The sequence below is a fragment of the Cuculus canorus genome, chromosome 27, assembly GCF_017976375.1.
Source record: "Cuculus canorus isolate bCucCan1 chromosome 27, bCucCan1.pri, whole genome shotgun sequence".
In the NCBI taxonomy this organism is placed as follows: Eukaryota; Metazoa; Chordata; class Aves; order Cuculiformes; family Cuculidae; genus Cuculus; species Cuculus canorus.
The window spans coordinates 6,679,200-6,705,289 of NC_071427.1; the positions used below are offsets into that span (position 1 = coordinate 6,679,200).

Here is a 26,090-nt window from a genome sequence, read left to right on the forward strand (position 1 = left end):
CGCAAGGTAAGGTTCAGGTGGGGGAGCATCTGCCTCGCACTGCACATCTGGCAAAGGCCACATCTTATTCAGAAGCCAGTGGAGAGGATTAAATGTCAGATTTGATTGTGTGTAAATCAGATAAAGACAATTTAGAAGTGTTCCTAAAGTCACAGCATTAAAACAACACCCAGCCATTAAAACAGCATTCTAAATAGCTTCACTTTTAAACAGAAAATTGAATGTTTTTTAGCAAACAGGGGATTCCTTTTTTCCTTGAATTTTTCAGTTGTCCTATCAACAAACACAAAGCCTTTATTGCGGTTGTATGATGCGGTACCAGCTTTATTGCCCACACTTTGAGACAGGTAAAGCAGGAACAGTCAACCCACTGGGGGTGTTTTCAGATTGGAATACTGCAAGCATTCAGCAGCAGGAAAATCAGACTATGTAATTGAACAGTACCTGCTTTTCTTAGGACACAGCCCTTCCTTCATCAGATATTTGGCCAAACTAATCCACACAGAATGTAGTGGGATATCAGAAAGCTCTGCAAAAACACCTGCAGCTTTACAAGTTCCAGCAGGAAGGGGCACAGGCGTGCCACTGTGTTCCCACACGGTTTGCACCCTCTTTTACGGAGAAGTTCCACACAGCCGGAGCAGGGAAGTCATGTGCAGCTCTGAGGCACAGAATCGAGAGTCAGGACTGCAGACACAACTGTGGCCGAGAGCAGCGCAGTAGAGTAACAGCCACATCTCATGGAAACATACACAGGTTTTAGAAAGCAAGAATTACATCTTTATACAAATAATGATGTCATTGTGTACACCCAGTGCCTGTAACTCAGGGCGCTGACACCGATGCTCAGACGCTGTCTTGGGATGATTGATCCTCCTTCCACTTTTTTCTTCTTAAGATTTCTTCATCAAATATTTCTCTCTCTCTGGAAAGAAATGCATGGAAGTTGTGTGGCAAAGCGAATCTGAGCAGTTTGTACTATCTTATAGTAATTCAGCTAGAATGTTTCCCCGTATTTAATCACTTTTTTACTCTGATAGCAAGGAAGATCACACACAAAAGGAAGATATTGAACCCTCCTGCCTCTTACACCCAACACAGCTCCATATAAAAGCAATAAACAAGCAGGAAAAATTCAGAGAATACTAAAACAAAAAAAATACCTTTTGCTTACAGAGGGTCCTCTTATGTATTTCTCTTCTGCCTTCTTGTAATCAATGTCATCCACAGCAGAAATCGCATAAATGATGGCCTACAAAAGTATTCAGTTCACTTAGCGTGAAACAAAAGTGAGATTACAGCCAGCAGTTTTAAACTGTCTCAGGAGATTAGCACCTCTGTAGTGTAAGATCCTTAATCACTGAGGAAGCTTGGATGAAGTTGCTGGTCCTGTGCCTTAAAGTTAGAATCATGGGATGGTTTGGGCTGTAAGGGACCTCAAAGCCCATCCAGTCCTACCCCCTGCCCTGGACAGGGACACTTCCCACTGGATCCGGTTGCTCCAAGCCCCATCCAACCTGGCCTGGAACCCCTCTAGGGATGGGGCAGCCACCACTGCTCTGGGCAATCTGGGCCATGGCCTCACCACCCTCACAGCAAAACATTTCTCCTCAAGATGTCATCTCAATCTCCCCTCTTCCAGCTGAAAACTGTTCCTCCTCATCCTATCCCTGCCCTCCCTGATCCAGGGCCCCTCCCCAGCTTTCCTGGAGCCCCTTTCAGTACTGGAAGGCAGGTCTTAAATAACACAAACTTGTCCTTCACCATTCCCAGGAGAGCACTGCTATAACCAGATTATAACTCTTCACAGCAATTTCGTTTCTACAATAGTTACTGTTGTTCTCCCAGGAAAGCTACCAGGAAGAACAGAACTGTAAAACCAAACCACCTACCCCATCACACAGCGCCCAGGAAAACCCAGCAGTCACCAGGCAAATTAAATAAAACCCTAGAGCTCTGGGGAGTTTTAGAAGTAATCAATATGAACCTGAACCAGATAATTCTGCCTTTAAAAGCATCATATTGCCTAAAGTTTCTGCTTTCTGTGATAACAGCCTAAAAATTAGTGTTTAGAGCTACCCTGGTCCACACCTCACCCATAACCCTGTCAGCCTATGAACACAAGACATCTGCAGCCTTGCAGGAAGCACACAGGGATTAACACTACAGCTTTATTGATTTATGTCCTCCCACGTGGAACAGACACATAGGTATTCTCTGATTACCAGTCCACAAACATGGCTTATTAAGAATTTTCTGCCCCGATTTTAATGTTCTTTGCTCAAAATTTACACAGAGACAAAGCTCAGGCTTCTGCCCTTTGAGCCAAAGGGACCATGACCCAGAATGGTATCTGCCCAGCTGCAGTGTCACCTGATCCCGAGAAGCATGTCGCAAGGCAGCAAACTCCAACTGGAAAACACTGGTGTTACTTAATTCAACATTGACTTCTCAGCATTTCATGTTTACTTACTTCAGGCAGAAGGACATCCGAAATGAATTTTATCCCATCTCCATGTATTTGGTGCAGGTTTTTAGTGTCTATTTCACTATATACTTCCTTCAAGTAGTTCACTACAAGGTCTAATTGTTCCTCATCCTCTAAATATGTCTCAACACAGGTCACATACTGACTGGAATTCAAGAATTCCTTCAGCCACCGGGATTGTTTCCTGCTTTTCAAAATAGCCAAAAGATGTTCTTCGGCCCCCTTAGTCTTCACAATGAACTCCACTATCTTTTTATTTGCTTTATCCCTAGCAGCTCTCGTCCTGTCAGGAAGAAGTTTCTTGCAGGGTTTCTGAGGTGAAGTTTCTGATGAGGACTCTTCAACACCTTCCTCTGCCGTGTTTGGAAAGGTCATTTGGGCTGAACCATGATAAGCTTCCTTCCTAACTGGGTAGCCTGGGAGAAAAGCCACAATCATTCATAAATACACAGGAAAAGGGGGCTTTTACTGCATGCATGCTTACATATGTAAACATAAAATAGGGACTTTCTTGATAAGGAGTTTTTCTTCATCTCCTATCAAAAACCCCACTAACAACAAAATCTTAAGTTTTGCCTTAAAATAGGATCAGAAGTTGAGACTGACAGGAGCTCTGAAATGAGGTTACTGCAGTGTGAGGTAACTGGTTACCTGGTTAGCTTTAACAATCAATATTTAACTACTGAAGAGCCTTAGAGGGCAATAATGGTGTGTAGTAATTAGCAGTTCGCCCCCTCACCAGGTCCGATGCCTACCTTGCATTCATAAGCCCAAGAGCTAAACTCACCTATGAAGAGAAGAAAACAGAATACAATGAATTCACTTACTGATATCGGCAGCAAAATACTCCAAGAAGGATCCCGTAAAAGAATGGCAACCTGCAAAGCCCAAAACAGGGTTATTTATCAGCTCAATTAAGCCCATGAAACAAAGCCGATCGTTACGGTGTTATCTTTTTTTCCTGATGGATATTAGAATGGATGACATCACCCAACTCATCTGCTCACCTACTCTAATGTGATAGTCAGAAATCAGGCGAATGCACCACTCTATTTCTTGGCGATAGTCTTCTTTGGCTCGCTCCTATAAGACAAGAACCATTTTTCAGTCCTAAAGAGAACAGCCTACTGATGCTTTCAGCTCTAGGGCACTAACCAGGTACCACAAATGGCTAGCGATAATGAATCGGAGTTGGCTTGCAGTTTTCTGTGTTCTTCAAACAACTTCTGCCATCCCTTTGTCATGGAGCACATAACCGGCTTTGCTGCAGGTACAGAACCCACAAGTGAACTCAAGAGGCTTAAGCATCTCCCCTCCCACACACAGAGGCATTCCCAGCAGCAGCCTCACTGCAACAGGAGAAGGGGTTTGGAGATCCCCTTCCCGTGTTATTCTCCACCCTGTGGAACAGGAGTTATATTTAATTGCTTTGTTGAATAAAGCAAGGGCGAACAGAGAAGGCTGGGCAGATCCAGACCAGCCACCTGCACCACACTCCTGCCACAGGGCCACTCACACATCGCATATATGGCTCCATTTTCATTTTCCCCCATGCTTGTGTACACAGCTTCATTCTCCACACCCACACACGCTTGCAGCCACGTGCTCCTGGCAGTACTCACTATGAAGTCTTGCTTTTCTTCACAATCAAAGTGCTTCAGGTTCTTGAGAGGCACTGAGAAACTTAATGCAACAAGTAAATATAGTTAGGGAAAAGAGACAGTTGAGTTGCACCTCTGTTTATTTACCATGGTTCTACACTTCTCTGAAAAACCGATTTCATAAGGAATTCAGGAACAGGTTTTGCCTATTTTCATTTTCATTATAAGCTGAAATTATGGAATCTTTTAACAAAGGAGAAGCACCTGCTTTTAAAACACAACCAAAGGCAGACCTACAGTTCCAGAAAGTTTGGGCACCACATGTAAAACACTTGCTGGGTCCCCAACCCTTTTTTCATCCCTCACTTAAGTGCTGTCTGTCTCAGCTAGCAGCACAAAGCACACACTTCACATCTGCAATCCCTTACCTTCCTCAGCTCCTCCCACCTGCTGGGATCCAGCTTAACTTTAACCAACACTCTTAATCACCTGTACCAGGAATAGAGAACAGGACAACACCTAAAGTTCAGAATATGATGAGGATCTATGGAATTTACCCTTTTTTCTTGTTATTTGTATTCCCTTCTATGAATAGCACACATGCCTTCCTCTGCTTCCGCCTCACCGTTTTTACCTGTTGAAGGGATAAAATCTCATCAGCATCCCAAAACCCTTAGAAAGTAGGGATATTTTCAGACAATATTATGCAGCTCACCCATAAAGAAAGTTACACAAATATAGAAAATCAAGTTTAAAGCAGCAAGAATAGCAAGTTACCCCAACAGAGCTTTTTGTTAGTGCACAAGGACCCATCCTCTTTCATTAGTAGGGTACTACAACCCTTATTCATCCCACAAGGTACAACAGCTCAGTAGCAACCCTCTGCTCCAACAGACACATGTGAATCAACCACACAGTTTTTATGTGCTTCTTTCACATGTAAATTTACTTCTGTAATCTTTGGAATGCTTCTGCTGGAAGATCTTTTATAATTTCCAGCTCTACACAAGTCAAGAAGGTCAAATGACTCTCAAGAACTTGTTAAGCAGCTCCTTATCAGACGCCCTGTGACATCATTTGAGGAAGGCAGTGAGCAGTTCTTACCACTGCTGGCCAATATGGATACCGTCGCAGCTTGCACCACACCAAAATCCCTTCTTCAATCGACTGCGGTTCTGTGACGGAAAACAAAGTATTTTTTCATTGAAAAAGGAGAGGACAGCTCACCCTCACGTACCAGCTTCCCCTCAGGAGTTTCAGTGCCTTTATAGGTTTCAGCCAAGGTGATGGATGTGTCCCATACCTTCAAAATGCAGCACAGGGAGCTCTGAATACAGCCATGCTCACACTTAACCCCAGGCCCTCGCCCACTCTGTGTTTTGCAGTTTGTTCTGTTCCAAAAAGCCTTTCTGAGGCTTTCAAGAAATGCATTTTATCCAAAGCCCCAAAAGAGCTAGATAGAAAGGTTAGGCTTTATCACCATAGCTTGTCAGCAAACCAGAAGGTACATGTACAGAACCACAGAACAGTTTAGGTTGGAAGAGACCTTTAAGATCACCGAGTCCAACCGTAAACCTCACAGTACCGACTCCACTACTAAACCATGTTCCTGAGCACCACATCCACATCGCTTTTAAATCCCTCTGGGGACGGTGACTCCACCACTACCCTGGGCAGCCCTCTTCCAGTGTTTGACGACCCTTTCTGTGAAGGAATTTTTCCTAATTTTTCCAACCTAAATCATCTCTGAGGCCATTTCCCTTTGAACTCTAAAAGAGCTCACGCCACCCTTGGGTGAAAAAGTCTCACGCAAGTACATTGATCTCACCTTGATGTGATAAAATACTAGGAAGTTCTTCATCCTCCTCCTCTTCATCTACCAGAGGCGAGAGACGAGAAAGACTCTCTGGGGAAACTATCTTAGAAGACAGGTCCGATGGTTCCAGTCCTGCCAAGAGCAGCAAGTACCAGTGTTCTGAACCACGGAATAACTACTAAAAACATGTGCTCTCCAGACTAGGTGAAACACGCAGCTGGGTAAGTGACCCCACAGTGCAAGGCCCTGTAACACAGGGTCTCACACACACACACACACACACAATTCTCTGCCTTGGTAGAGGCCAAATAACCTGAAAAGAAGATGAAAGAGGGAAAGGAGCAAGAACAGGCTGGTTTACAGACTCCATACCAGCCTTTCCTTTACTTAACATCACTTCCTCCCAACACCAACTAGAGAGCAGTGAAGAGAAAAAGCTACACGTGAAGTCATTGAGTCCTCCCATGAAGGTCAAGGGCTTCCCTAAACAATCCAACAACCCAAATGCAACACCAGCTTTTATCCAGTATTAAGTGACCACGTTTTTAGCTTCTCAAAACCTTAAAAGGCATTAAAAATCAGCAGTTCAATAACCACATCCATAGAAGCACTGCAACATCACAAGGAACAGTGCTCAACAATCAAATGGAATCAACTTTCCCTTCCCTGAGGGATACACCCACCTTCATCTTCCTCAAAGTCAGGCAGCTGAAACTGCTTTACTTTATTCACAGCCACAGATGAGTTGTTCTTATTTTCCTCCTCTTTATGCTGTAAGAGGAAGCTGTCAGAAGGCCCAGATGAAGATTTGGGGCAATTCCTGCATTTAGTTTTTCTGTACGAGGATGCAGCTGCACCAGTTTCGTGTTCTCCATTAATCTGTTTTAAACTTGCTGACTTTTTTCTTCCATCTAAATGCTTTGCTAGACTTTCAGTCTCACTCCTGCTGCATTTTTCCAAGCCACCCAAGGCACTTTGACCAGAGGAATCTTGTAACGTCCTTCTAGGTTGCCTCCTGGTGTTTGTCGCTCTGACAGTGTCAGGCTTGCAGGGGATGGACAGAGGAGACCATTCCTCAGCACAGGACTGGGCTTGATCCTCAGGGAAATCATTCTTACATGATACAGGTGGCTCTGATCCTCTCAGGGATTTTCTTCCTTGCTTACTTTTTCCCTCCTTGGCCTTCAGGGAGTTTTTACTTCCTGATTTGGACTTTGTCTCCAACTTGGGCTTGATATTTTTCTGTCCTGGAGGTGATTTTGATTCTGGTGTTCTATAGTTTTGCCTATCTGAGTTCAATACCTCATGCGAGCCCCTAGTACTACACTTGGAAGTGTTTGTTCCACTTCCATGCGCTTTGGTGCTCTCCTCCAAAACAAAAGAACCTTTCAATTTTTGCTTTTTTGCCTCAATCGCCAGGTTGGGGCTGGTTTTTTGTTCTCTTTTCCTCTTGGAAGTCTCAGGCTCTACCTTTTCCTTAGGGTTAAAGAGTGATCGACCTCTACGTAAGGGAGTTAATGAGAGAGATCCTGTGTTGTTCTCCTGGGCTAATGGTGTATTTGCTCCTTCTTCTGAAGGTGGAACCGGTCCAGCTGAGCCATTTTGATGCAAAATATCCAGGGCAATTTTAAGAGAACAGCGATATTTCAGTTCTTCTACAGCCTCACTTGAATTATTTCTTTGATCTAATGAAGAAGAACATCCAATAAATGCAATAAGCTTTCCCTGCATATAAGAAATTTATACTATTTCTTGTGTTTAAGATACAACTTAGCACTTAAATCACCCACGATTCTTCAGGCAGAGGACAGAGATGCACAAAGTGCAACCTTCCAGCATCGAGTTTCTTCCCCATGCTTTCCAATGCAGGGAAGAGCAAAAGCAGCTGTGGTAACGCCTAGCCTGTTCCCAAACATTATGTATGGAAAGGAAAAGAAATGCAAGTGAAATGCACAACTGATGTCCCCAGGGCTGAGTTTTGGTGGATATTTTACAATCATAATACATAAAAGGCAGCAAATGTTTTGACATATCCTCACCTAGCTTAGAGGCAATGGTTTCTATACATTCCTCCTTCAGTGGCACAGCATCGGCACAGCTCACGTGGATGCTGAAAATCACAGAAGCATTAAATGCAAGAAAGCTGACTACAAACATTACAGTATTAAACAGCACCAACATCACGAGCTATTAGCAATGAACTTGCAATACTTTCCCCCTACCCAAAACTTGTCCTTGTTAGCAGAAGTTCAGGAAAAAAAACACATGAGGAACACCTGAGCTAACAGACTGGTGTTTATGGATGTACACAAGACACCTACACAGACAGCCCTAAAATGGCAACGGGGTTTGGGTCGGCTGCCTAACCTTCCTGCAAATCAGCAATCTCTTCACAGGCGCCTTCTCCCAAGTAACTAGTGATAGGATGACAGGAAACAGCCTCAAGTTGTGCCAGTGGAGGTTTAGATTCGATATCAGGAAAAATTCCTTCACTGAAAGAGTGGTGAAGCCCTGGCAGAAGCTGCCCAGGGCAGTGGGGGAGTCTCCATCCCTGAAGGAGTTTAAAACACGTGTGTCCATGACACTTTGGGATGTGGTTTAGTAGGCGCGGTGGTGTTGGGCTGACTATTGGACTGGATGAGCTTAGAGTCTTTGCCAGCCTTCACGATTCTGTGATTCTATTCTATGATTCTAAGCTCTTCAGATAAAGAGATGACTGTTGCTGTTTTAGATGTCCAAGAGTGCCAACACAAAATACTAAAGATACTTAACCGTTCTTTCAAGCCAAGTATTTCAACTGTGAAAGAGGTCTCCTTTGCATTATTAACAGATGTTTTCCTAGGAATTCCAGTTTTGCACAAAACCTGCATTAAAGAGAAAAACCTCTATTTCAAATCCTTGACCAAGGACAGTTAAAATATTTCAATAAGAACAGCACCCAGCTGCAGTGTGAGGAACCCTACAGATTAGCTCTTTTAAAGGATTTACTTGCAGCCCTTACTACTCCATTTCTAAATTAAATCCACAAACTTTTGTTCACCCACTTTACCTTTGCTGGCCATAAACGCTTCTTCCATGTGCAAAGGACATACTCTTGATCCATCGTGACTGTGCTTCACACAGAAAAGGAAAATCCTAGCGTGTTCTGAAGAAAAAGGAAATAAAAGTGACCTTGATCCACTTTTTTCTTCCTCTTCTTAACACGCATAATTCTAGTTATGCACAGTTTGACCTTTGATATCACTGAGTAGATGTTATTTGGAATGCATGCTCCAAAATTAAGTTTTAATAGTGTGTCTTTCTACAAGATCTCAACAAATGTGTGAGCCTAGAAAATCCTGTCACGAATCACAATGTACACCCCACAGCTGAACCCTGATAATGGAGGCCACTCATCACATCCTACAAGTTATACCATGCTGTGCAAAGTTTTGTATGTGGTTTACAATTATAACCTGAGTAAACCAGCCACAAGGCTCTCACATGTTTCCTAAAGGCTTGAAATACTATAAGAGAAAGCCAGGAAGAAAAGCTCCTGGTACTTACGAAGCCAAAGAGCGAAGCTCCCTCTGCGTGCTGGAATGCGGTCCTGCTACCAAGGAACAATAAGGAAACGTTAATGCTGCATGGAAGGGTCAGACCCCTGCAAACCCAAGGTAGGGACACAAAGCCTTTCACTGCTGCACAGTTTAGAGAAACTGTAGGCCCTGAGGGCTTCCCTGGGTCCCCTCCCCCCCACCTCCGCTCAGACCTTGGCTTTTCCCCCTTCAGGCCCCCATGGACCTCGGCCTCGGGCTTCTCCCGTCAATTCCCCCGTTGATCGGATCCTGCGCTTCAGCTCCAACCCCTCCTGCCCCAGCCTCTCCTCACGGGTCCTCTTGCCCCCGGCCCCAGCCTCTCCTCACGGGCCCCCCCATTCCCACGCCCAACGCGAGGGCAGGGCCGGGCCTGGGTGGAAGCGGGTCCGGCGCTCCCAGCCAGCGGGGCTCCCACCGCGCTAATGGGCTGGGCCGCACCACCCCGATGAGAGCCTGGACCGTGAGTTACCGCGGGCGAGCGCCGCGCAGACAAGAGGCCACACCACCGCCCTTCTTATCAGAGCCAGCCACCCACCACTGCGCACGCGCGGCACTCGCCGCGGCCAATCAGTGGTAGCCGCTGCGCATGCGCGGACCCCCTGCAGCCAATCAGCGGCCTCTCTTGCACACGCACCGCCCTCCCCGCAGCCAGTCAGCCACTGTCTCTCCGCACGCCCCGCCCTCCCTACAGCCAATCAGCAGCAGCCGTCGCTCAGCCAATCAGTGGCCGCCTCTCCGCACGCCTAGCGTCCCCGCAGCCAATCATCAGCTACAGCCGCTTGCGTGAGCGCGCGCAGGTCACCGCCCCCTCCAGCCGCCAAAACACACGCTACAGCCAATCAGAGCTCCCGCCCCTCCGGCGGCCCCGCCCACCCCGGTGACGTCACAGCCGGGGCCGCGCTGCTGCCCTGCGGCGCCTCGGGCTGCCGTGGAGATGCGGACGCGCTTGCGACGTAGCGATGCAGCGTGATGTCAGAGGGCGGCTGATTGGTAACCCCGGCGTTCAGGGTATTGTTTGGTTGGAAAAGACCTTGGAGATCATCGAGATCATGGCTCCTCGTCCGGCACGGAGCCATCCCTGAGCGGCTGCTCTGCCGCCTCTGGATCCCCACAGGGATGGGGACCAGCTCCATCCCTTTGGTGCTAATGTTCTGCTTGAGCCCGGACTCCAGCAGGGGCCCTGCCTGGGTCTCCTGAGGGAGAGGAAAGAGCATAGAATCATTAAGGCTGGAAAAGACCTCCAAGCTCATCCAGTCCAACCACCATCCCTAGTAAACCATGTCCTGAAGTGCCACATCTACACGTGTTTTGAGCCCCTCCAGGGATGAGGACTCCACCCCTGCCCTGGGCAGCCTCTGCCAGAGCTTCACCACTTTCAGTAAAGAAATTCTTCCCGATATCCTATCTGAACCTCCCCGGTGCATCTTGAGGCCAGTTACTCTCATCCCATCACGTGTTACTCAGGAGCAGAGCCCAGCACCCGCCTGGCTCCAACCTCCTTCTCACGAGCTGCAGAGAGCGATGAGGTCTCCCCTCAGCCTCCTCTCCTCCAAACAGCCCCAGGTCCCTCAGCCGCTCCCACAACACTTGTTCTCTAGCACCTTCCCATCTCCATTCCCTTCTCCGGACACGCTCCAGACCCTCAATGTCCTTCTTGGAATGAGGGGCCAGAACTGAGCCCAGAATTTGAGGTGTGGCCTCATCAGTGCCAAGGCCAGGAGGCAATCCCGGCCCTTCTCCCACTGGCCACTCCATGGCTGATCCAAGCCAGGATTTTCCTGGCTGTCTTGCCCACCTGGGCCACTGCTGGCTCATGTTCAGCCACTGCTGATGAGCATCCACAGGGCTTTTCCCTCTGGGCAGATTTCCAGCCATTCTTCCCCAAGCTTGGAGTATCCCATGGGATTGTTGTGGTCCAAGTGCAGGACCCGTCCCAGCCCTGGGCCATTAAGGTTGGGCACAGTTCTCTTGACAGTTCCCCCGCTGGGAGGCCACCCCAGCGCTCACTGGCACGCTGCGGTTGCGCCCTGTCCATCTTTAGCCCTTTTATTCTGAGAACAGGAGTGAAAACGAGCCCAGGTTGTGATGTTTGATTCTTTATTGTCTGTCTATGCTGCTTTATAAATACCTGCAATATTGGAAACATCACCACTATATGGAAGTAGTAAATTATTAAACACATTCTGAAAACAATAATAGAGATCAAAACAGCATCGCCTATCACCTTCACTCCCAGGAGAACACTTTTTTCTTGCCATTAAATACTGATATTTGTGGAATAATGCTTTGTTGACGTAATACTGGAGGCAAACTCCTTGCTTTTCTTACCCTGGGTGCCTTCCACGCTGAAGACAACACTGTCTTACACTCCATTATCTAACTGATACCGCCTTTCCCATTACTCTGCAGGATCAGAATTCCATTGGCAGGGCAATGTTGTTCTGTGTTCCCCAGCCACGGGCACCACCTCGGCTCAGCTAACCCAGATTGTGCCAGCTGGGATTGCGGAGCAGCTGCTTGGTTTTCCATAATCCCCGACGCATAATATGGCTTTTCCTGTCCGATTATTAAAATCCGCAAATGCTTATCCCATGGCTTGGTAAATAACTGCCTAAAAGATGTCATTTTAAAGAAGTTTGACAGCTGAGTTCATTAGTCTTAAATAAAAAAAAAAAAAAAGCAACAAAATACGTATCGGCTCGTTGTCCTCGCTCAGGAACAGCAGCACCATTACGTGTTACAGAGTCTGACAATGTGCTGTAGAAAGAGTTGAATTGTTATTCATTAAAACACCGTGTGTAAATTGTAACCTGGAATGGCCAGAGGAGCCAGCATTCCCAGTTCTGGACAATCCTACCACTGCCACACACCCGCAGCAAGACTGAACAGGGAGGAATTTAAACCGGAGTGGATCCAAAACATCAATTAAGCAAAGGTCATCTGGAGATAATACAGGGATCACTGGCAAACCCTTTTTCTCCAGGTAGGATCACAAAGCTGGGTTGGAAGGCTCCTACACACCTTGTTTAATGCAGCAGGGTCCTGCAGGTGTGACAGCGACTGTAGAGGTGACATTGATGGCCAGCAAGAATCCACACGTACCTGCTCCTCTCCACGAAGAAACTCACCAGGACTATTTACAGGAACTTACAAAACTTACTGTCTTTGTAGGGAAGGGGAAAGAAATCCTTTTCCTGCTCTTTGCTCCTCGTTTTTACCCCACCTGGGATCTTTTCAAGCCACAGTGGCCAAAACCGTTGATTAGTTGGAAGTCCAACTCACCATCCTCATTTCCTCGTCAAGTCCGTACACACACACACTCACAGCGACCTGGTAGGACTGTACTGGCAACAGGACACTAAATAAGGATGCTCCACACGGCAGACTGTGGTTCTTCCAACACACACCTACTCTCAGGGCGCTCCTGTCCCGCACCAGCTTCCCCTGCCTCTCCTGATGCCAGCATCCAAGGGTCAGTGGGATATTGCTAATCAAAGCCATGGTGGGCCGGCACTGGCACTGAGCACATTAGCTTTTGCAGCCGGCGCCATTCACTGGAACCTTGGACATGGCAGGGCAGTCGCTCCGGAAAGCGTTCAGGTCCTCGCTGGTGGTGGCTTCAGAGCCGGTGTTCCTCACCCCCTGAGGCAGGCAGGTGTCCTGGGAACCCCCCTGGCTGCGCCCACTGCGAGAGCAGTCGTGGTGGCCGTGGTTGCCCAAGCGGCTGGAAGCCACCACAGCTTTCATGGCAGCCTGTTGTGAAGGCACAGCAGGGTGAGTGGTTATTAGCCAGTGTTTCTCCCCTTCAATACCATTCTAGAGGCACTTAAGCGCCTGGATTATGTGGAAGGGACAATTGTGCCCACACCTGCAGCCATGCTGAGCTGGCAAACACAACCCTTTGCCTCGCGCAGGTCTTTTTCCGGCATCAGCTGCCTCCTTGGGCAGCCCACTGGGATGCAGCTGCACAAGAAGCCGCTCCACCGTCCTTCACCCCTCCCCGAGCCACCCCTCAGCTGTCACACATCGCTGCACACTTATCAGCTCAGGGCAGGGGGTCCTTTAAGCCTAGTGGCGTTGGACACAAACACAAGCCACCCTGGGGGCTGACGGGGCTCTTTCACCATACCTTTAGTTTCCGCCGGGCATTAAATTCCTGCATTTTCTTCTGTGTGCTGTCCATGTGAGCAAATTTAGCAGCTTTCCCAGTGACCCAGGGATGCTCCAGAGCTTGGGAGACTGTCAATCTCTTCTTGGGATCCAGGACGATCAATTTTCTGACCTGTAACCAACAAAAAGCTTTCATTTGTCAAAAGCCCCTTGTTTTGTCACCTTTACAAGCATTGATCCAAAGGTTTCTCACTCGGCAGCCTGGATTGCTGGCACTGGCTCGCTCACCAAGTCCTTAGCGTTGAGGGAAACCTCATCCCACCACGGGGAGACGAACTCATAGTCGCAGGTGAGGATGCGGCTGTACATGTACTGGTCCCCTCGTGGGTCGAAGAAGGGCTCGAAGCCACAGAGCCTGTGGGCACACAGAAGAGGAGGTGCACGATGCTGCCGGGCCCCACAGCACAGCTCTGCTGGCCTTTGCCAGCTGCTCGCAGTGGGCCAAGTTGGACCAAACCGTCTGGGCACCATGGTTTCACCGCCCAGCGGTGTTACTCACAGGATGTAGGCGATGACGCCCACGGACCACATATCCACTTCAGGGCCATATGGGCACCCATGGAGGATTTCAGGGGCTGAAAGCAGAGTTTAGGGTTCAAATGCAAGGGTGTGGGGAGCACCGTGGCTGCAGTGGGAACCTCATGGTGCCAGAAACACCGCTAGAGCACCAGCAGCATCTCCCAAGCCTAGTGCAGCCGCTGGCCATCCCTGCACCGAGCTGTGCATGGTCTCAGGAAAGGAGCAGTCTCCTGGGTCTCCCTTCCACCCCCATCTCTTCCCTCCTGCTCACCGCAGTACCCCGGCGTCCCACAGACGGTTTTCATGGTGTCCTGTTCATCCACGATCTTGGAGAGCCCGAAGTCACCTTGGAGAGACAGAGGGAAGTGAGAGGTGCTGTTAACCCCCCTCGTGCCACAGTCCCTCCCCTGTGAACCCCACAAACCCACCAATTTTTAGGGGAGCATCGGGGGACAGGTTTGCATAGAGCAGGTTCTCTGGCTTCAGGTCACGGTGGACGACGCCGTTTGCGTGCAAATACTATGGAGAGAGAGAAAGTGGGGATATGGGAAGGAAGGGAAGGGGCAGGGAAGCCCCACCTTCAGACAGAACTAGGGAGGAGGTGGCAGCAAGCCAGGATCTGGCACAAACCCAGGACCCGTTCCATGATTGTTCCTTTGGAAGCATCCAACACCTGCAGTGCTGGAGCTGCCGGCACAGCCGTCAGGGCACAGGAAGGATGTTTTCCTTTTGGAGTTTCCATTTTTAAACACTTCTGTTGCCATAGAAACCCCATCTCCAGCTGACCCATGACGCAGAGCAGCGCTGACCTTCCACCCTCCTTCCCTCCATCCCCGCCAAACACCAGTGATGCCTTCAGAGGGCTAAGGGTGAGCAGGCAAACCCTTCTCCCCAGGGTTATTTGGGACAGTGAAGCTCTGGATGCCTCTCCCTGGGTTATCTTGGAGGGTGCAGCCCTCACAGCGACACCCACTCCCCCCCATCCTGCCAGGCTGTCTTCAGGGTCTTTGGGAGGGGGGAACATTACCGAAACGGCCTCCAGGATCTGCTTTACGACGTGGGCCGCGTCCCGCTCGCTGTAGAAGCCCCTCTCCACAATCCTGTGGGCACATGGGGTCAGCGTTTCAGCTTCTACCATCCTCCTCAACCATACTGTGCATCAGCCCCCTCCATCCTCATCCTGCCCTCACCCTCAGGGTGAGGTTTGCCTCCCCTCGTTAGGAGCCAGGAGGGGATCGTGGGGCCAGGCGTACCTGTCAAAGAGCTCTCCTCCCGTCACCAGCTCCAGGATGAGTGCAATCTCGGAGGGCGTCTCGAAGATCTCCTTCAGCTTGATCTGAAAGGGGCAACAAGAGGGATGCAGGATGTGGATGTGGGATGCGGAGTCCGGCTGTGCTGCAGGGAGTCCTCAACCACTAGAATTTTCAGGGGTTTATTGGGGCAGCGGTGCGTTTCCCTCCTTGCCTTTTTATTTGTTCGAGGGGGAATGTTTTTAACTGTTTGGAACAGCCCTGCAGGCATTAGAGACAATGCTGGGAACCATAGAATGGATTGGGCTGGAAGGGACCCCAAAGCCCACCCAGTTCCACCCCCTGCCATGGGCAGGGACACCTCCCACTGGATCCGATTGCTCCAAGCCCCATCCAACCTGGCTTTGAACACCTCCAGGGATGGGGCAGCCACCCCTGCTCTGGGCAAACTGGGCCAGGGCCTCCCCACCCTCACAGCAAAACATTTCTTCCTAAGATTTCATCTCAGTCCCCCCTTTCAGCTCAAAACTGTTGTCCCTCGTCCAATCCCTGCACTCTCTGACCAAGAGCCCCTCCCCAGCTTTCCTGGAGCCCCTTTCAGCACTGGAAGCTGCTCTAAGCTCTCCCCACAGCCTTCTCGTGTTCACGCTGGATGGGAAGAGATGGACACACAGCACCTTTATCCTTTTCATGTCTCCAACCTCATTATTTAGAAGAGGAGCTCACTGAAAGCTTTTTAATTTTGCAGCTTCACCAGCCGTGCTGATGCTTTGGGCGCCTGCATCCCGCCGGGCGCCGTGGCAGCGATCCGCAGCCAAGCCTTGCCCTCATCCCTCCCAGGACGGATCCTGCGCTTGCAGGAATGCAGGAGAGATGCATGGCGAGGCAAAAGCCACCAGGACTCTGGGACTCCATGGGTGCTTTTGGAAATGTCCTTTGGACTGTTTTCTAGCAGGAGAGGCACCAAAGAAACTGGTTTTCTCCCAGTTCTTGCATTTTGGCACTAATGAAATCAAGTTTCTCCTGATTCTTGCTTTTTAGCTCCCAGGCGAGGTGAGCTTGTTTGCACGGGACCTTTGTGCCGCTGCAGCAGATCTGGAATTTACAGGTCTCTCTTAAAAATGCGTCAAAATGCAATTTAAAGTTGTGGGTTTTTTTTTTTTTTTTAATGGAAAACAGAGAATTTCATGCTTCTTAAGACTTTTGTGACACTGCGAATTTCATGGGGCTTTAATCATTACCTTCCTAGGCTGGGTGACAAGCTGCGATACCCCGCAGGGTGAGAGACACTGTGTGGCAGCTTATTGCATTATAATAATACACGGGAGCCCTATAATTTTCCTATTAACTTCAAAAATTTACAATCCTATTATCAGCCACTGTCGAGGTTGGTGCTGAACGATAGTGAGCGCATCGATGGCACCGGCGTCAATAATGAAACAGAGCATCTCTCCTTCGAAAACCACTTGAACTTGGGAGTGAGCAGAACCCTACAGAAAACTCAGTGATTTAAATATTAAAACTCTCCAGCTGGTTCCTCCTCCACGTCTCCGCCACGCTGCTGCCTGGAGAGGAAAGGAAGAGGGAGGGCAGAAATGGGATTTGATGTTGTGTATCTGATAACTCATCAGAAGAGACTCTCCCCATCCATGGCCGATATCAGCAGAACCTCCTCCTGGGTTGATCCAAGCAGGTGATCCCCACCCTGGCTGTTGTCCCTGCATCTGCCCAAACATCCCAGGACAGGGAAACCATCTCCGTGGAAAGGACAGAAGTGTCTGATTGCCCCAAAATGCTGAAACACCCCATGCTGAGCTGGCCCAGGGTCCTGAGGACAACCCAGATCCAGCATGTTTGCTCCCATCATCCCTGTTTTTAGGTTGTTTTGGATTTCTCTTGGCTTCATCTCTTTGCATCAAGGTTTCGAATAGTGTCGGGTGGGCCAGACATCTCTGCTGGGGCTCCTCCAGAGAGCAAAGCCTTCGTGCTCCAAGGATGGTTGATGCAGGCTGGAAGCAGCTATGCCTGAGGGATTGAGTGATGGTCTAAAAGAATGGCAGCTTGGGAAGAAGCAGCAGCCAGTGGTGAGGTGGTGTCCCAGGGATGTCCTGATGATGCCTTGGTGATGCCCCAGTGATCTCTGTGATGTCCTGGGGGTGTCTTGGTGGCTTCCCGATGATGTCCTGATGATGTCCCAGTGGTGTCCCAAGGATGTCCTGGTGATGTCCTGGTGATGTCCCAATGATGCCCCAGCCACAAAACCAATTGGAGCAGGCTCTGTCACACCCCACAGCGCCCAGCAGCACAGCAGCAGCTCCCAGGTGGCCTTTTGTGTTATTTCTTTAACTCAGCTTGTCTCCAAGATGCTTTTGCAATTTCCCAGTGGAACTAAGAGCCAGGAATAAGCCTTTTTGGGAGGTGGATGGACGGGGGGGATGGAGGCCCTGAGCCCCCTGCCGTTGCAGAGGAGCCGACACGACAGCCCCATCTCTGCTGACACCGGCGGTGATTCGATCCGCTCCCAGGCGTTGCAAATCATTCCAGCCGAGCCGCTGTTATCCCTGGAGCGCTGAGCAAGAGAAATGGCAGCCGTCCGCACCGGGATGTGGCGCCCAGCACCCGCGGCCCTGTCCCTGCATTTTATCTCCCCTTGCAGGATTCATTACAGCTGGGCAATTTTCAGTGGGATTCATTTGATCTCCTCGATGGAAATTGCTTACTAAATGGAAATCTCAGGCCAGGGGATAGAGCGGAGGGCAGGGGGGGGACCCTGGCCCTCGCTATCGGAGTTGGGAAGCTCAAAGGCACTGCAAGGACTAGAAGTTTCAGGTGGCAGCAAATAGGGAGTCATCATCCTGCAGCAAGGACCAGGTACCCGTGAGCCCGTCTGCAAGGCAAGGAGGGGACATGGGGTGCAGGCAGGGCTTCCCATGGGGTTGTACTCACGATATTGGGGTGTGAGAGCCGCAGCAGGACCCCGATCTCCGTCCTTACAATCTTTTTGTCAATCTGGAAAGCAGAGATCGCATGGAGGTGGCTGGGTCCAGCCCCCTGCCACACCAAGACCCCTCTCACACAGCCAGTACTCCCCTTTTCCCCAGCCTACTGTACCCCCAGCTCAAAGTCCAATGCTTTTCTCCATCCAGGACCCCCAGACTGGGAGCAATGCCCGACCAATGGTCTTATGCCTGTCCTGGTGCTGAGTTGCTGTCGAAGCAGAGCAGAGACAACCCTGCAGCCACCCACCCACCAACACTCACCGTCTTCTTCAGTATCTTGGCAGCGTATGCCGTCCCCGTGCCCTTCTCCTCACAGCTATACACCACCGAGGTGGCTCCCCTGTGGGAAGGCAGAGGTGTGTGAGGTGGTCTGGATGCAGCTGGGATGGAAGAGGGGGTCCCCTGTGCACCCCACCATGGCCTTTATCAGCACCAGGCCCTGGGAGCTCAGCATGCATCCTTCCTTGGGCATCCTCACCTGAGCATCCACCCCTTCATTCATCCACCCCCCAAGCATCCCTCATTTGGGCATCCTGCCCTGTCCACCCCCTCCCTGAGCATCTGCCCCCCATGCATCTCCTAACCCCCCCGCCATCTCCTTCCTCCCTGCATCCGTGGGCATCCTCCCTCCAGCACCCCTGTGCATCCCCCCACACTGCCCTCTGAGCATCCCCCTTCCCAGGCACCCTTCCCTGGGCATTCCCCCCACCGCATCCCTCTCCCTGGACCTCCTCCCCTATGCATCCCCCTCCCCGCATCATTTCCAGCTTTCCCAGCTAAAGCCATTTTAATTAAAACCAAGTCCTACAGGGGGTTTAAATCCTTAATCGGCTTTCCTGACAGGACAGAGCTTCCCTCTCCCCACTTGCAGCTGCAAGGATGATCTCAGTGGGGATCACAGGGATGCTGCGAGGGTCCCCACCCCAGCTACATCCCTGGTGAGGCCACGGCACATGCCGTGACCCCATGCTGCCGCAAAACCTCCGTGCCAGGTTAAACCTCTCCAAGTTACAGGAGGGATCGTTCCCATCAACCCCCAGTGGTGCCCCTCAGCTGCCAGTGATTTGTAGAGCTGGATAAGAATGGTTTCCAACCACTGGACGGTGAAATCAACCCATTGCTGCAGGCCATTATGAGGCTTGTTTGCAATTTCATCTCTGATTCCTGGCTCCTTGAAGCAGATTAATTCTCGCCTCCGGTAATCGGCCACATTTTATTGCTCTTTGGCTTCATTGTCTTCTGGGACTGAGTTCAGGCTCTGCCTCGAGGCACATGGCATCCCTCTCTTCCCATGCCCTCAGCCCAAGAAAGCACCAACCCCAAAAAGCCATTCCTGTACTGGACAACGTCTTTTGCACCAAAATCTCCCCTAAGACCAAGAGCAACCCGGCCTCCTGCTGCAGCCCCATGTGCCGATTGCCCTGACAGCGCCGGCAGCGCTCCCTGGGGTGCCCTTGTAAAAGAGAGATTTGCTTTAAAAATGAGAGCGGATTTTGCAACTCATCTGGCTGAACTTGGGAATCTCATTCCCATAGCAACGGCAGAGCAGGGTACCAGGCACCACGGGGATGCTGCGGGGCCTGGGGATGTCAGGATCTTGGCCATTTTCAAAACCATTTTCCTCCTTTTGCTCAGCATTTTCCAGGAAATTCTGTTTTGCGGAAAAAAAAAAAAAAAAAAGCAATTCAGAAACAAATTGCTCAGGCGTGGGGGGGAGAGGTGGCTGTCACCTTTCTCTTCTCCAGCTCAGGAAAATGAGCAGAAGGCTTCAATTTGAACCCCAAATCACCGCTGCTGCAACTGCACTTCTAGTGAGAGGAAGAGCCGTGAGCATCTCCCCTGGCTGCAGCAGCCCCCCCAGGTCCCCCAACAGCTGGAGGTCAGCTCACAGCAGGCGCAGGTCACAAAAGTGTGTCTGGTTTGCAGCAAACAAGCAATACCCTGCCCTGCCGTTGCCTTTCTGCGTGCAGCAGGTGCCTGGTTATTAGCCTGATTCCCAGCCAGCCTGAGTGCGGGGGCAGGACCCGGCAGCCCCCACTCCTCCTCCTCCTCCATCCATCCCCTCGCCACAGGTGAATTCCACCCTGGACCCAGCGCCTCTTGCCCTCCTGCAAGCTTTTCATAGAATCATGGAATGTTTTGGGTTGGAAGGGACCTCAAAGCCCATCCAGTTCCACCCCCTGCCATGGGCAGGGACACCTCCCACGGGATCAGGGGCTCCAAACCCCATCCAGCCTGGCCTGGAACCCCTCCAGGGATGGGGCAGCACCACTGCTCTGGGCACCCTGGGCCAGGGCCTCCCCACCCTCACAGCAAAACATTTCTGCCTAAGGTCTCGTCTCAATCTCCCCTTTTCCAGCTGAAAACCATTCTCCCTCGTCCGCTCCCTGCCCTCCCTGATCCAGAGCCCCTCTCCAGCTTTCCTGGAGCCCCTTCAGGCACTGGAAGCTGCTCTAAAGTCTCCCCAGAGCCTTCTCTTCTCCAGACTGAACAACCCCAACTCTCTCAGTCTGTCCTCGTACAGGAGGTGCTCCAGCATCTCCGTGGCCTCCTCTGCACTCGCTCCAACAGCTCCACGTCCTTCCCGTGCTTCCTTTCCCACACAGGCAATTTGCAGCCTGATTCCTGCTTGTTTAGAAGCCTTCGGCTCGCCACTTAGGAGGTGTCAGGGTTGCTCCTTGGACACAGCGAGCCTGCTGTGTCCGTGGCGCAGTGCTGGCTGCCTCTCGCACCTTCCCAATTACGGCAGCGGTGGGATTCACACCGGCATTCGCTACACCCGAGCCCCTTGCCCCGCCAGCCCCAGCAGCCACCACTCGCCGCAGCTGAAGGCTTCAAATAAATATCCTCGATCAACCTCGACTGCGACAGGAGATAATTGCATTTGCTTTACAGATGAACTGGAAAATGTTGAACAATGGGATTTGCCGAGGGAGCCTGGACTGGCGGTGGGGGCACGTGCAGCCAGTCAAGCGCCAGGGCTGGCCCGCGGGGAGGATGGTGCTCACCTGTGGCCAAGCTGGAGACCAGCCTGGACGCTGCTGCTCACGGCCACACCGCAACAGCCAAAAGCAGCCCTGAGGCTGCTCTGAGTCCCTCGCTGCGCACGTCAGGCACCAGCGCAGCCACCAGGATGGCCACCCTGCCCTCCTGCCATCCATTCTCTGCTCCCCGTGGCTTCTAAGGCCACAGCAGGATCTGACCCTGTGAACTGGCTCAGGCAGCATTGGTGCCAAGTGAAAGCTGAGCACAGTGAGTGGGTTCCCATCACCTTAAATCAGACCATGTGCCCCACACAGCCGTGAGCAGACAGCTCTGGGAGGCCGAGATCAATTTGATTTCAACCCGGATGCTTCAACTGGATGGACGGGGGTCCCAGTGCTCAGAGCCTGTCCCCTCTGTCCTGCATCCATCTGTGTGGGGCTGCCTGCTGCCAAGCCCTGGGCTGCCACCTGCCACCGCGTGACAAAAAGCTTTAAATACCTTCTTTTACTGAACCTTCTGTTCTTCAGGCTGAACGGCTCCTCTGCTGATGGAAACCCTGCAAACCAGCCTGAACCCCCAGTGTGAAAACACTGCCTCAGAGCCGGGGCTCGGCGTGTGGCACTGCCTCCTCTCTGCCCACACAAATGGGATCCTCAGACTTTCCACATGCAGGATCCCGGCACCTCCTTGCACCCAGGGCACTGGGACACCCGCTGCCCCTTAGCGCCTGCCCTCGAGTTGGGATCTCTCCCAGGACGGTGCCAGTGTTGCTGCTCTCCTCGTCGGCAGCTGGGTCTCAGCATCTCTGGGATGCGCCATGGCCCCTGTGGCACCAGCAGCCTCCCGCACCCGCAGGCGCTTGGCAGTGGCCCTGGGGTCCCCTGGACGTGGCTTCCTGAGGGGCCCACAAGGGCTGGGAAGGAGCCAAGGTGCTATACAGCATGTGCCAGCGGAGAGGGAAAACCCGCCAGGGAAGCAGAGATGGGCGCTGCCTTTGGGCAGGTTTAAAGCACAGGCATCCTGCCCTCCGAGACACCGCACGCCCCACAGTGCAGGGACATGGGTGGTACTCTCGGTGAGGCTTTCTCTCCCAGGTGGGACAAATCCAGGTCTGGGAATAAATCCCATCCCTGGGGCAGTGCCCCTTCGCTGAGGCTCATCTTACCTTTCCTCTGGTGCAGGAGGGGCCCATGGCAGCCCCTGGCCCATCGCACACCTCCCCAAAGCCTTGGGCTGCTCAGAGGGGAGATGGGTCTCACCACAAGCCTGCTCCTCTCCACGGGAGTGAGAAATGTGCAGCACTATGTGCACAGAGAGTCCAGACCTCAACCTGCAAATCCTCATGGCATGCTCCTAAAGCCATTGCTGCAGCATCACGACGCATCCCAGGCCCAGGCTTATGTGTAAGGACTGAGTCTTCCTCCATTCTCCCTTTTATCCAGCCCCTCATCCATCCCTGCATCCCTTGCTGAATCCCTCCATTGCTTCCTGCATCCTTCCATCCTTCCCCTGCATTCCTCCATCCCTCCCCTGGTTGCACGCTGCCCCGATGGGGGACACGCTCCCATGGAAGGAGGGCTCCTGCCCCTCACCAGTCCCTGCCAACCCCCCCCAGCAGCCGGTACCGTCCCAGCTCAGGGCCTACGACGTAGAAATCTTCCAGGGCCGCCTCACGGTGGGACCCATCGATCCAGTACTCGCTGCTGGTCTTGGAGGAGGGCATGGTGGGCCGGGGGCGGTGAGCTCCTGCCAGCTGCTGGGAAGAGGAGCCTCAAGCATCACCGAGCCCCCCCGCCTCGCTGCCCCCGCGCGTGCGAGCGCCCAGATGGCCCAGCAAAACACGGTGCTCAGGATTATCGAGCGCGGGGAAGTTGCAGCCACAAATCTCCTTCCCACCAGCACGTACGCTGCCTTTTTGGAGATAATATCCCCCTGCCTATGTTGTGCCCCCCCCCCCCCCCCGCTTTTCACACCAGGCTCTCACACTCCCCTTATTTCCCACCCCGTCCCCATCCTTCTGGGGCTGCCTCGGCTCTTCAGAGCCCGTCAGGCCGGATGCCCAGGCTGTGCCCCACAGGTTGGCACTTTGGGGTATTGGCATGCTAATTCCTGCAGTCACTCCCCAAGCCCCCCAGCATCGAGCACGCCTCCCACCGCGGGTCCTCGCAGCCCCTTGCACTTTGCAACCCCATTAATATTCCGGTGGGATTTGGGGACCCGGTACATACCGTTATCTTCGGCGTCGTTGCGTGGCGCGGCCGTATCCCGCTCGGCGCTGCCTCATTCCCGGTGCGGGGCGGCTGTGCGGTGGGTGGGTGCTGGGTGCTCAGCACCCGCACGCCTCGGTGCTGCCGTGGCGCCCGCCTGCAGCCCCCCAGGCTCGTGCTGGCTCGTGCAGGAGCCCCCCCACTGCTCCCCAAGGCGAGGGGGATAAGGCTCAGCTCCCTGGGGGTGCTTGGCAGGGTGCTGAGCCGTCCTGGGGCGCCGGGATGCAGGGACTCGGGGATGAATGATGCAGGGATGGAGGGACTCAGGGATGGGGGATGCAAGGATGGAGGATGGAGGGGTGGAGGAAGGGGGGGCTCAGGGATGGGATGGAGAATGCAGGGACTCGGGGCTGAAGGATTCAGAGATGCAGGGCTGGGGGATGCAGGGACTCGGGGTTGGAGGACGGAGGGGTGGAGGGATGCAAGGATAGAGGAAGGAGGGATGCAGGGATGGAAGGACTCGGGGATGGAGGAAGGAGATATGGAGGAAGGAGAGGCTCAGGGACGGGATGGAGGATGCAGGGACATGCGGATGTAGGAAGGCAGGGACGCAGGGAAGCGGGACCGCAAGGATGCCGGGAGAGAGGAAGGTGGGGATGCGGGGACGGGGCTGCGGGGCGCTGGAAGCCTCCCCGGCGGCCGCCGCACTCCCGGCTGGCTCCGCAGCGCCCCCCGCCGACCGCAGCCGCCGCTGCACCGCATCCCCGGGGCACCGGAGCCCCGCATCGCTCCGGGGGCCTCGTGCTGCCCCACCCTGGGGAGCAACCAGAGCCCCGCATCCCTCCCGGAGGGTCTCATCCTGCCCCATGCCGGGGAACATCCAGAGCCCCGTATCCCTTCCCGGAGCTCGGGGCTCTCATCCTGCCCTGGGAAAAGCCCAGAGCTCAGGGTCCCCGTCCCGGGGTCGGGGGGTGTCTCAACCCGGAGCCTCGCAGCCCCTCCCGGGTCTCATCCTGTCCCGGGGAGCACCCAGAGTCCAGCATCCCTGTACGGGGGGGTGTGTCATCCTGCCCCCCCGCAGGGGGCACCCAGAGCCCAGCATCCCCGTCTCGGGGGATCTCCTCCTGCCCCAGGGCGCCCCTGGAGCCCCGCAGCCCCTCCCGGGTCTCATCCAGCCCCGGTCTCTGCCCGGTGCGGCCGCACGGTGCCGCCGTCGCCCGCCGGATGGGAGCGGGGGGGGGGGGGCGGGGGCGAGGCGGGGCTCCCGGGGGGACCGGGGGAGGGGGGATTGGGGCTGGGAACGCGATGGGAATGGAGATAGGGCTGGGTGGGACTGGGATGGAGCCTGGGATGCGATGGGAAAGGAGCTAGGACTGAGGTGGGACTGCGGGTGGGATGGGATGGAGTGGGGAGGGAAAGGAGGTAGGACTGGGGCGGGATTGGGGCCGGGGTGGAGCCGCGGTGGAATGGGAACAGAGATAGGAAAGGGGTTGGTACTGGGATGGGGCCGGGAATAGAGACAGGATTGGGGTGGGAATGGGGCCGGGGTGGGATGAAAATGAAGATAGCGCTGGGGTGGGATTGGGGGTGCAGCTGAGATGGAGCCAGGAGTGGGATGGGAAAGGAGATAGGATTGAGATGGGATTGAGGGTGAGGCTGGGATGGAGCCAGGAATGGGATGGGAAAGGAGATAGGACTGGGGTGGGACTGGGAGTGGTGCCAGGAATGGGATGGGAGGGGAGATAGAGTTGCAATGGGAATGGCGATGGGGCCAGGAGAGGGATGGGAAAGAGAAGGGATGGGAGTGGGGCCAAAAATGGGATAGGAATGGGGCCAGGGCACAGTTGTCCCCGTGGCTGCGGCCATCCACGCTACCAGGGAGCCCCGCCGGGCTTTGTGTTCAGGAGCCGTTTCTCCTGTACATAAGAGGGGAGGAAACGAATCCTGTCCGAGCCCGCAGGTCGCAGCACACCAGCAATGTCCACTCTTATCATGAACACGCAGGGCGAGAGGGAGGCCTTCAGCATCACGCTCTATACCCCCTTAGCCAGGTCCCTTTTCCAAGCCCTCCAGGAGCAGACTTCTACATTTTGATATTAAAAAATGGAGATAGGGAGAGCATCCCATGGGGCAGCGACCCCTCTCGTGTGACCGACGGGTGCTGATGCTGGCGGGGTCCCCGGGAGGCTGTGTGGCTGCATCCATGGATGCTGCACCACTACGGCTCGGACAGGAGACTCGCAGGAAAGGCCACGCGGTGAAGGTGTTGCTAGCATGGAACATTCTCCTTGGAATGGGCTTCCCAAGTATTTATTAGAATATTTTATCACATCTGAGGGAGGCAAACTCAGCCTTGCTTGATCTAGTCTGGTTGCGGCTCTCTTTTGAAAGGGATATTCTTGAAGGGAGTGACCTGCTAACTGAATAAATTGACTCTGCCTCCCTTTCTCCCTGTTCTGGAATGTTGTGGAGACAAG

At 52.7% G+C, this 26,090-nt stretch overlaps 2 protein-coding genes across 8 annotated transcripts; both read right to left on the reverse strand.

Moving 5' to 3' along the window:
- Positions 1-283: 283 nt before the first annotated feature.
- Positions 284-10,056, reverse strand: PWWP3A (PWWP domain containing 3A, DNA repair factor). Of its 3 annotated transcripts, none has more exons than XM_054050411.1 (15): positions 9,953-10,056; positions 9,452-9,494; positions 8,955-9,050; positions 8,678-8,769; positions 7,945-8,015; positions 6,589-7,590; positions 5,918-6,037; positions 5,194-5,264; positions 4,647-4,723; positions 4,111-4,171; positions 3,496-3,571; positions 3,316-3,366; positions 2,474-2,904; positions 1,164-1,252; positions 284-925 (listed from the first exon to the last, which is right to left on the reverse strand). In XM_054050411.1, the coding sequence occupies exons 3-15, from the start codon at positions 9,006-9,008 to the stop codon at positions 847-849; spliced, it is 2,274 nt and encodes a 757-aa protein (XP_053906386.1). In that variant the 5' UTR covers positions 9,009-9,050; positions 9,452-9,494; positions 9,953-10,056; the 3' UTR covers positions 284-846. The 3 variants fall into 3 exon arrangements, with proteins under 3 accessions (XP_053906386.1, XP_053906385.1, XP_053906387.1); XM_054050410.1 differs by having other exon boundaries at positions 9,452-9,497; XM_054050412.1 differs by lacking the exon at positions 9,953-10,056 and adding an exon at positions 9,657-9,679.
- Positions 10,057-11,576: 1,520 nt separating this feature from the next.
- Positions 11,577-24,573, reverse strand: LOC104065755 (calcium/calmodulin-dependent protein kinase type IV). 5 transcript variants are annotated; one of them, XM_054050463.1, is made up of 12 exons: positions 23,635-24,573; positions 23,032-23,159; positions 18,683-18,761; positions 18,369-18,431; positions 15,426-15,508; positions 15,200-15,272; positions 14,601-14,691; positions 14,444-14,518; positions 14,153-14,228; positions 13,882-14,008; positions 13,613-13,765; positions 11,577-12,240 (listed from the first exon to the last, which is right to left on the reverse strand). In XM_054050463.1, the coding sequence occupies exons 2-12, from the start codon at positions 23,127-23,129 to the stop codon at positions 12,214-12,216; spliced, it is 945 nt and encodes a 314-aa protein (XP_053906438.1). In that variant the 5' UTR covers positions 23,130-23,159; positions 23,635-24,573; the 3' UTR covers positions 11,577-12,213. The 5 variants fall into 5 exon arrangements, with proteins under 5 accessions (XP_053906438.1, XP_053906437.1, XP_053906435.1 ...); XM_054050462.1 differs by having other exon boundaries at positions 11,577-13,236; positions 23,052-23,162; positions 23,635-24,549; XM_054050460.1 differs by having other exon boundaries at positions 11,577-13,236; positions 23,032-23,162; positions 23,635-24,547.
- Between the last annotated feature and the right edge of the window lie 1,517 nt (positions 24,574-26,090).